The sequence below is a fragment of the Gracilinanus agilis genome, chromosome 4 (genome assembly GCF_016433145.1).
Source record: "Gracilinanus agilis isolate LMUSP501 chromosome 4, AgileGrace, whole genome shotgun sequence".
Lineage (NCBI taxonomy): Eukaryota > Metazoa > Chordata > Mammalia > Didelphimorphia > Didelphidae > Gracilinanus > Gracilinanus agilis.
Window position 1 is genome coordinate 206,592,047 of NC_058133.1, and position 11,233 is coordinate 206,603,279.

At 42.2% G+C, this 11,233-nt stretch overlaps 1 protein-coding gene across 1 annotated transcript; it reads right to left on the reverse strand.

Moving 5' to 3' along the window:
* Positions 1-75: 75 nt before the first annotated feature.
* On the reverse strand, positions 76-9,755 carry ICAM2 (intercellular adhesion molecule 2). The gene is made up of 4 exons (XM_044674206.1): positions 9,672-9,755; positions 2,136-2,405; positions 1,222-1,542; positions 76-371 (listed from the first exon to the last, which is right to left on the reverse strand). The coding sequence occupies exons 1-4, from the start codon at positions 9,733-9,735 to the stop codon at positions 196-198; spliced, it is 831 nt and encodes a 276-aa protein (XP_044530141.1). The 5' UTR covers positions 9,736-9,755; the 3' UTR covers positions 76-195.
* Between the last annotated feature and the right edge of the window lie 1,478 nt (positions 9,756-11,233).

An 11,233-nucleotide genomic window follows, 5' to 3' on the forward strand; every position in this document is an offset into this window, starting at 1 on the left:
TCTCTCTCTCTCTCTCTCTCTCTCTCTCTCTCTCTCTCTCTCTCTCTCTCTCTCTCTCTCTCACACACACACACACACACACACACACACATACATCTTTTTGCTTCTCACCATTCGTTAAACTACATAGAGGTTATAGATGACCTGTGACAACAAGGCATCCTTCAAGCCTCTGGTCCTTGTAGTCACTCTGGGTCATACACATCTGTTTCTGTGGATCCTCCAGGCAGCAAGTACCCCATATCCCCCAGTTCGCTGATGACGCCAGTGTTGCCCATAAGCAAAACAAAGGCAGACTGAGATCACAAATACCAGCAGCAGCAGAGTTGTGATGATGATGATGATGAGCATCTGGTTGTTCCAGGAGGGTTCTGGAAAGGGAAAAAGGGCAATGTGAGAGCACCATCCCCTCCCAGCTCATCCTGGACTGAGCAAAACCATGACTCTTAGAAGGTGCTGATTTCCCAGGACACCAAAAGCTGGCTCACCAAGGTCCCCTCCTATGGGATCTCAACTTTTATTCAACTAGTGAAGATTTAGCACTTTGTTCTGGGTACCAGCAAGCTATGAAAAGCTATGAAGTTAACAGAGCTGATGGAGCTTGTAGTATGATAATCATGCTAGCCCCGGGAGGCTTGTCAGGTTCTCACCACAGGATCCTGTAGCTTGGATGATAATGCTGGCTTAGGCTGCATTCTCTTCTCCTAGGGAGAGTGCAGTTTGGCAATTCTTGACTTCCCAAAGACAGGTGAAACAGACCTCCCTGATTGGGGACCTAAAAGCCCTCCTATCCAGCTGCTCTCAGTTCTTAATCTCCAACCTTATAGAACAAAGTGGATAAAAAGCTAGAGATCACGGGATTTGTGTAAGGGGGAAAGGAAGTGAGCAGGCTTGAGAGAGTCATCTGGGATTAGCTACCAACACATCAAAAAGCAGCCTCCTGGCTTAGAGATGAGAGGTCCTGGGTTCAAATCTGTACTCAAGCCACTTCCTATCTGTTTGACCCTGGGCAAGTTACTTGACCCCAATTGCCTAGTCCTTACCACTCTTGTGCCCTGGAACCAATATTTAGTATTGACTCTAAGACAGAAGGTAAGGGTTAAAAGAAGAAGCCTCCTGGCAGAAGCTGAGAGCAGAATTTAGAGTGCTTCTCCTAAGGCTCCATAGGAGGGAGTAAGGAAAAAGGCTTGGAACCAATTTCCATTTGGGACCCTGACGCACCAAATATCTCCAGCATCTTGCGGGCTGAACTGGCATTGAAGAATTGCTCACTATACGGCCTGAGATCCAGCTCTGCGTAGCAAGAGAAGTTACTCTTGTCATCTTCCTTTCGAGCAATGACGTTGAAAGTAAGCCAGGCATCTTGCAGAACCTTAGACACAGTCGTAAAGGTCTGGCGGTGTAGCGTCTCGGTGCCCTGGAGCAAAGTGAGTGTGAGGTATTCCAGTGGGCCCACGTTAGGCACATGGCATGTCAGGGTGAAATTCTTACCCACAATCGCCCAAGCAGGCTGCAGGTTCAATATCACCTGCTCTGGTGGCCCTTAGAGGACAAAAAAAGAAAAAAGTAATACCTTGTGAGTAGAAGACCTAGAGAAGGGACCGCCAACTTCTCTACAAGGGGTACAAAGATACTGGGGAGGGGGGAGGGCCATCAGTACTGTTACAGACTCCTAACCAGCCTGCCTTAAGTAGGTATCTCCCTGGAACAGGGCTACTCTGTTTTGATGGTGTGCTAGGAGGGACTTGGCTTCACTTGTATGAGATGGGGTGGACTTTGGTTCACTCTATGGTATAAACAAGGAAGAAACTGTTCAGGGTGCAGAGTTTATTGTTTAGTTTCACTGTCTTGGAGATGGACTGAGCCCTGAAGTCTCAAATGGACTGCCTCGGTTTGCCCAAATATATTTAGAAATTTTACAACAAATCGAAACGACATAGTTTAGGTTCTCTGTCCCACCATCTTCCCTACCCCAGCCTCAGCAATTAAACTACCTCCACGTAATGTTTACTTGTGTACAGTTTGTATTTGTCATCTTAAATGGGTTGGAGAGGGTTACTAGACAAGAGTCATGGAGGGGGAAGCCAATGCAGGTGTCCTGAAATTGGGGAAGGGGTTACATTTTGTCCACTCACGGTACACGGTGACATTGGCAGACTTCTTCTTTTGAGTGCCAGAGCAGGTGAAGTAACAAATGATGTGGGAATCCTGGGAGATATTTGATAAGTAAAAGGCCTTCCAGTGAGTCCCTTCTTTCCACATGGTCTTGTTTATGTTACGGGTCTCAATGCCTCCTTTTTCAGGGTGTGTGCAATTGGTGCTACAGTTGATCCACAGGGCCTGGCCAGCCTCAACCAAGGGCCACTCTGGCCACACTGTCACATCAAATAGCTCTTCTCCTGCTACTGGAAGAAGCAACAACAAACACCAAGTTTCAACAGTATACCTGCATGTGCACTTGTGTCAATATAGGAAGCTGGATATAGCCTTTTTTAAAAAACCGTTCCCTTCCCTCTTAGAATCAATACTGTGCATTGTTGTTCCAAGGCAGAAGAGCAGTACGGCTAGGCAATGGGGGTTAAGTGACTCTCCCAGAATCACACAGCTAGGAAGTGTCTAAGGCCAGATCTGAACCCAGGACCTCCTGTCTCTAAGGCCTGGCTCTCGATCCACTGAGCCACCCAGCTGCCCCCTGGTTATATTTTTGTACTCTACTAATTTGAGGACTTTAGCAGGGATAGGTTACGGAGACATAGTCTAGTTTTTCTAGATTTAGGTCAACATAATTTAGTAATGACAGCTAACCTTTGACTCTTGAAGATTTGCAAAGTATAATTCTCTGCTCCGTGAGTTGGCATTACAAAAACACCATTTTACAGATAGATAACTTGACACTAGAGGGGTGAAGTGATGCACATGATTTCATAGCTAGTTGAACCCTCTCTCTTCTAAGCCCAACATTTTCCCCACTGCATCACACATTGATCTCTGATCAATATCCTTCACATCCAAATCTTTTTACTTCCATCATTCAGCCCCTCATTACCTTTCTTCTTAATCAACCATTCTGGCCCCAGATGAGGGTGCTGAGGCACAGAAACTTGATGTCAACCCCAAGTCACCAAAGGAATAATAAAACTAGGATTTGAACCCCAAACCTCATGACTCCTATATCCCACTTCCTTTTAACCATACTCACATGTTTCTTTTTAAAAATTATTTTTCTCAATTACATGTAAAAACAATTTTTAACATTCATTAAAACTTTAATTCCAAATTCCTCCCTCCATATTTTCTTAGCTTCTAAACTGGCCTCTCTAACCTTCCTTTCTAATTTGTCCATTTTTCTGCCAGATTAATTTTAGAACACAACGAGTCAGTCATGTTGTCCCCAACTGAACAAAGTCTGAACTCTCTAGCTTGGCATTTAAGACTTTTTCAATATGGTTTCAACCTACCTTTACCATTTTATTTCCAGCTACTCCCTTGAATGCTGTAGCTAAACTAGACTATTCTCTGTCCCATTGCCAGCCTGGCAACCACATCTGTGCTCTCAAGCACAATCTTCCTTTCTTCAAGCTCTAGCTCTGGTGCCTTTTCCTTCATGATGCCTTCCCTGTTCTTCCCATAAACTGTAATTCCTCAGAGGCTACATCTCCAGAGGCATGAATTATACTGGCACCCACTCGGTGCTGGCCAAAACCTCCTTTTCCTTAAGAGCACCATCACATGGATGATATCAAGTTTTGGTGCCTTTAGAAGTTCTATTGAGCAGCGACTCCTTCTGTGGGAGCGGAATGAAGATTTACACTCATCTTCATACCTCAGAAGCACCTCTTAGTTACCCAAACAAACCCTTTGTGGGAAGTTATCTGAGCCATCCAAGGGTGGGGATGGGGTGGAAATCTGTCAATTAAATGAGGCCTGAACCATCTCCTTAATTAGGATAGAACTTTTCAGGTAGGTGCTAAGGAGAAAATGAGGCTCTACAAATCTTACCCACAAAACAAGAATTACAAAATGGACAGGCAAGCACAATTCAACAACATGTGGATAAAAAGCACACTTAAACAGTCACGTGGTTAAAATGATGGGCTGTGGTAGAATTTATCATGCTTCAGGTATACCGAAAAAATGTGAGTAGGAGTCATGATCTCAGACAAGGCCACAGTAAAAATAGACAGCTAAAAGGGATGGAGAATTTGCATTGTGCTTAAAGGCAACATAGACAATGAAATATATATTTTTAAAAACACTCCAAACCCATATAAATCATCAGCATTTCTATATATTTCCAACAAAGCCCAGCAGCAAGAGTTAGAAAAAGAAATACCATTTAAAATCACTCTGGACAATATAAAATACTTGGGAATCTATTTGCCAAGACCAACACAGGAATTATATGAATACAATTACAAAAACGCTTTTGAAGTAAATAAAGTTATATCTTAACAATTGGAAAAGCATTAATTGCTCATGGGTAGACTGAGCTAATGTAACAAAAATGACAGCCTAATTAACTTATTTGATACCAATCAAACTACCAAAAACTATTTTATAGAACTTGAAAAAAATAACAGAATTCATAGGGAAGAATCGAAGATCAAGACTATCAAGAGAACTAATGAAAAAAATGTGAAGGAAGGAGGCCTAGCAGTACCAGATCTTAAACTGTACTATAAAGCAGTGATCATTAAAACAATCTGGTACTGGCTAAGGAATAGAAGAGTGGACCAATGGAAAAGCTGCCCACAAGGCCGGTTTAAGCTGGCTTAGGCTGCTTCAGGGAAGATCTATAATGCCCAGCTCAGTAAGGTCAGTCAATGACCACTGCGAAGGCATCTAGGAGTGAGCATGACTTTCTGACTAACTGCAGGCTCCCAACTGGCTCAAATGGAAAAGCATATCTACTCTATGTCCAAGATGTCTCTGTATGGTAAGGTAACTCATGGAAAATGAAATGTCAGGATCATTTCCACACTATAAAGAATTGACTGTATTGATAACTTTCAATTGCGAACATTTATATGAAAAAAAAAAAAAGCTATCTCCTTCCCCGTTCCTCTAACTTGTTTATAATATGACCTTCTTCTTTAGATCATGAGTGCATTTAGAATTTATTGTATTTAGAAGAGAATTGTATGTTTTGAGATGCTAGTCTAAACCTAATTTCTTCCAGATTTGAACCCCGGACATCCCATCTCTAGGCCTGTCTCTCCATCTCAATCCACTGGGCCACCTCACTGCCCCTTAGGATTATTCCTTTACCTCTTGTTTTTCACACAAGCCATCATCTGACCTAGAACCTTTTCCACAAAGTCCTTATCCATTTCAATTAACATTAATGCCATTATCAGGATAGTGGAAGACATAGCTGTCTTCAGGAAGCAGACCTTCTCCCATGTTTCTACCTGCCAAACTGTGGCAACATGAAGGAGAATTTAGATAACCTGAGGGAAGGAGATGATAAAGGCATATTGATTCTTTCCTAGGAAGGAGTCCTTCCTGATTAGTCTCCAGCACAGCATTAGAGAAGAAGACACTAAGATCAATAATCCCATACCATTCAATGGGGTCCTAGGTTACCTGGCTCATCATGCTGACAAAGTCAGGAAAAGCTGCAACAATTGGAATAAGAAATTTACTCAGCTTCCGTTAATCTAATGCAGTGATTCCCAAAATGGGCGCTACCACCCCCTGGTGGGTGCTGCAGCAATCCAGGGAGGCGGTGATGGCCACAGGTGCATTTATCTTTCCTATTAATTGCTATTAAAATTAAAAAAATTTAATTTCCAGGAGGCTAAGTAATATTTTTTCTGGAAAGGGGGCAGTAGGCCAAAAAAGTGTGGGAACCACTGTTCTAATGTAAGTTCCCAGGGGTCGTCTGCCTTTTTCATTAGCCACAAAAGGTTACTAGGCAGCTAGGTGGTACAGTTGTTAGAGTGATGGACCTGGAGTTAGTTAGGAAGACCTGAGTTCAAATACCACCTCAGACATTTATTAAGTTGTGTGACTGGGCAAGTCATTTAACCTCTTTCTGCCTCAGTGGTTTCAACTGTAAAATGGGAATATTAATAATACCTACCTCCTGGGATTATTTTGCAGATCAAATTAGAAAATAATTGTAAAATTCTTAGCATAATACCTGGCATGTAATAAATGCTTTTTAGCTATTATAGTTGTTAGGAAAACGTTCTTAACCTGAGTTTTATGAACTTGTTTTTAAATTTTTATTATGTTTTATTATGTTAACTGAATTTTCAATATAATTGATTCTTTTTGTAATCCTAAGTATTTATGCATTTAGAAAAACTCTGAGGAGGAGTCCATTGGCTTCACCAGTCTGCCAAAGACACACATAAAAAAGTTTCAGAATCCCTCCTTAGGGGGTAGCTGGGTAGCTCAGTGGATGGAGAACCAGGCCCAGAGATGGGAGGTCTTGGGTTCAAATCTGGCTTCAGATACTTCCTAGCTGTGTGACTCTGGGCAAGTCATTTAACCCTCATTGCACAGTGTTGTAAGGTAAGGGTAAAAAAAAAGAATCCCTCCTTGCATAAAAGGGGAGTTTGCATAGTAAAGGAGTCCAGCCTTCTTCATCCCAGTTACCAGAAAGGAATCCCCTTTTTATTCAAAGACCTGGGTACAAAGACCTCCTAATAACCAGGTGGAGTGAAGTAAAGACTAGGTAAGATAGGGGACGTTTTAGCAGTGCAGGAGGACTACCCACGTACTGGCCATTAATAATCTGGACCCTGTGGATTGGGAGCTCCTTGAAGGCCAGGACTGGTTTTGCCTTCCTTTATCTCCTCAGAGTTTATTTAGTACAGTGCCTGGAACATGGTAGGCATTTAACAAATGCTTGGTAACTTGACTTCTTACCCACCCTTTGTTTCCGAACCATGTCTGAAACCTCTTACAGAAAGAGGATCACCCCATCTAACATACTCTGCCTCTTCCCATCATCCCCAGCACATCTATTTGTATACACAGCTCTCTTCACCCAGATAGGCCTTGATCAAACTGCTCTGGTGGGGAAGACCCATAGCCAAAGTTTGATCCCATTCAGGCAAGGGTTCCACCCAAAAGCAGGCTCTCCTTGTACCAAAAGGAGGCTGGTCTTCTAGAATAGGGACCATTCAGTCTACCAAACTGATATCTCTCTCTCTCTCTTTTTTTTATTTAAAACTCTTACTTTCTGTCTTAGAATCAACACTGGATATTGATACCAAGGCTAACAAGCAGTAAGGGTTAGGCAATGGAGGTTAAATGACTTGCCCAGGGTCACACAGCTAGGAAGTGTCTGAGGCCAGATTTGAACCTAGAACCTCCCATCTCTAGGCCTGGCTCTCTATCCACTGGGCTACCCAGCTGTCTCTGGCCTTATTTTTAAAGATCAAAAACTCATTCATCTTCGGGTAGCTAGGTAGTACAGTGGGTAGAATGCCAAGCCTAGGGTCAGGACTTGGGTTCAAATTTGACCTCAGATACTTCCTAGCTGTGTGACCTTGGACAAGTCACCTAATTGCCTAGCCTTTGCTGTTCTCTCTTAGAATTGATATTTGGGCAGAAAGTAAGGGTTAAAATAAAAAACCCTCCTTCACCTCTCATTCTTTTTTGGGGGGGTGCATTCTAGTATTTTTTTTTAATTAAGAAAAATTTTCCATGGTTCCATGATTCATGTTCTTTCCTTCCCCTCCTCTCACCCCCGTCCCATAGCCAACATGCAATTCCACTGGGTTTTACATGTGTCATTGATCAAGACCTATTTCCATATTATTGATATTTGCACTAGGGCTTCACCTCTAATTCTAATTGCCTAAAATAACAAAAAAAAAGTTTATCTTAATTTTTCTCATGTCAACAATCCATTTTTTCAAAGCTGTCAACAAGAACCAAAAAAGATTTGATTTTGTTATATTTTTACTTTTCTTATCAAACTCCTTAAGTATGCGATTCCATTAAACCTAGAATATAAGAGAAGCTTTCTCCTTATATACTACTGAGATGGGCTCCCACCTACCCCAATCATTATTCTGGCCACAGAATACTAAAGTCCTATTTCTGACTATCCAATCGCCCCAGACTACCTTTCTGCCACACATCCTTCTCCCTCGTCAACAATGTCACCCCAAAGCCACGGCAAAACAATCTCTATTGACTACATCAGATATTCTAGGCTGGGCCTAACTTGGGCCGGTCCAATAATTCAGACTTAGAATGCAATGAGGTACTCGGGGACCAAAAATAAAATAAAAACACTTTAATCGGTGACAAAGAGTAAAAAGTTTTTAATTCCTGAGGTGTAAAAGATGCCAATTAAAATAATAAAGCTAGTCCCCCTAGCGTCACATTCACCCCTGTGAGGCATTTAGGGAAAGAAGGCATTTCCACTGGGCACTGAGAGCTAACCTCCAACCCACCTCTTCATTCACTCTGCTTCAAATGGAAAGGAATCCCCAAAGCCTCTGGTCCCCAGAAAGGTCCTATAAAGAACAGGTGCTGCTCTTCCCGCTGAGGGTGACTCCGAGGTTATGAACCTTTACTTACGACTGGGGAAACGACTGACTTCGTGGCTAGCTTGATCCTGGCCTAGGCTTTAAGCATGTCCTCTTAATCCGTCCCAGAGCCAGGATTTCCTCACAGCTGCTGAGATTCTCAAACCTATTAGCAAGATAGCAGTTATTTTTCTTTACCAGGAATTCCTCACCCATTCCTGGCTGTCCTTCCTACCTTCTTTTCCCAAGAGGAAAACATTTTACTATTATTTCGACCTCGGTGCAAGGAAGGAAATTAACTTTTTATTTTGGGGGGAGTCATCCAGGTCAGAGAAAGGCATGCGTGTATAGGCATAGATAATCAACTGCTTTATGGTAGAAACCTGGCAGATTTGGGATTTCTGGGAAAGAGATCCCAGACTTGACCTAGGACCATTTCTCAAGTATAGGCATGGGGCTAGGGCTCGTTAAGAAATTTTCTGGAGTTGGCCCAGATTCCCCAGCCTCATTGTTGTCTACTCATTCAGCCTCCTCTGTTTGGACCACATTTACTACAACTGCAAAGGAGAGAGGAAGGGAATATTTATTTAGTGCCTTTTATGGGCCAGGAATTGTGCCAAGAAATTTGTAAAGATCTCATCCTTTCTCACCCAGAATTTGGAGCATTGAAAGCTCACCCCCGCCCAAAGAAAAAGGCCAAGATCTTGATCACTGATGCATGTAAAACCCAGCGGAATTGTGCCTCGGCTAAGGGGGGTGGGGTTAGGAGGGTTTGGGGGAGAGGGAAAGAACATGAAATATGTAACTAGGAGAAAATATTCAAAATAAAAATTAAAAAAAAAAAAAGAAAAAAAGAAAAAGGCCAAGAGCCCCTCAAAAACCACAGAAGGATGTGCCTTGACTCAAGGAGCTGGGAGATGAACTGAATTCGGAGCAATCACATGCTTGCCCCAAGAATCTTTTTCCAGCCTTCTCAAATTCAGTCCCATTAAGATGGACAGCTACCTTTGGAGTCCATCACTGCCAAGGACATTAGAAGAGGGGCAAGAATCTCCCTCTAATACCTAGAAAAACTAAGCAAAGTGTTATTACCCAAGCCTTCCTCTTCCCTCCCTCTGACAGCATCTTTCTCTTTTCCAGTGCTACCAACTACAGGCAAATAGAAATTGTTCTCACCTGTAGAGCTGAGCAGGGCCAAGAAAGCCATCAGGTCCCAGGCACTGAAAAGCAACATTTCCATCAGACAGACTAGTAGGGGGACAGCTGAGCACCTGGCAGGAGAGGGAAAGGGAAACAACCAACTCCAGACGGAGCTCTTTGAATGCCTGGCTGGGAGGTGTCCTCTATAAGTCAAGAGTACCCAGCATGCTCTAATCCTGATGACAGAATTTCCTCCAATTGTCTAAACATTTCTAGAGAAACCACATGAATTACCTGACACCCCCACCTACAAGAAGTCGAAGGAAGTACAACAGTATCTGATAAGCCTAGTTTGGTAGAAAGAACGTTATGAAGCTCGTTTCCTGATTCCAAAACAGGGAAGGAGATTCAAAGTTTAAAACACGAAACAAAACAGAAACCTAACGGGATGCCCATCGACTGACAGCTAGTGAGAAATTTAAGCCTGATGTATCACTTGAGTTCAGTTCAGTTGGTTGCGGTAGAGCTAGCTAACTTAAACCAATTGGATTTCTGAACTATGTCCAGCACCAATATGGTGAGTCCCTAGTATTGGGGAGACATCTAGCTATCTAAGGACGGATGAACTGGACCAGGTCAAACCTCCTGTGACATGGTCAATAATGGGATGAAATATGTGAGCAACCACTGTATTTCCAGTCTGGGTGAGATCCAATCTCAAAAGGGGAAAAAAAAAAAAAGGACCAAAGAGAATATTTCAGAGAATCTTGGGTACTTTGAACTGATGCAAAGCAAAGTGAGCAGACTCAGAACTCTTTATCGAAGGTCAGCAATATTGTAAAGAAAAGTGGCTTTGAAAGGTTTAAGAACTCTGACTAATGAGATGACCAACCAGATCTCTAGGAAATGAATAAGTGATGAAACATGTTATGCCTTTCCTGATGGAAGAAGTGATGAGGGCACATATTTTGGGGCATGGCTACTGTGTGGGTGGGTTTTGACTGACTATCCTTATCCTTATCCTTTTCTCTCTTCCTTTTAACATTGATGGTGTGCCTCCTACCCCCTTACATCTGTTTTTAGTTGAGAGAGAGGAGGAAGAGGGGTTAGCAATAGTGATGCCAGAAAAAAGGGGTCCTTGAAACATTTTTTAAGATCCATAGAAAATAACAAAATGGAATTCAAAAGAATCATAGATAAGCAGGACAGTTTGGAAAGCTTTGTATGGAATTTATCATATACTTCTTAAAAACCCAAGTGATATGAAGCAGAGATTTATGATTTCATATACGATCTTCTTTTTGTGTTTTGCTATGCAAAAAAAAGAGCAAAGAAATGCTCTTTTTAAAGTTTAGAATAAAAAATTTTAAAACACTAGAAAATTGGAGACTTGAAATCAAGTTCTGGCTTGGTTCTGCTATTTATATCATCAGAGGTACTTTCTAGATTTCATTTCTTGTGTTTTGTATTTTGTAGAGAGGCTGAGGCTGGTTTGCTTTCATTTTCCTTTCACTCCTATCCCTGGCTTCCTCTGGACTTTATAACCATGCACCTTGGCTTACTAGAACTTTTTTTAGTGCATTGTACCTTTTCAGTCT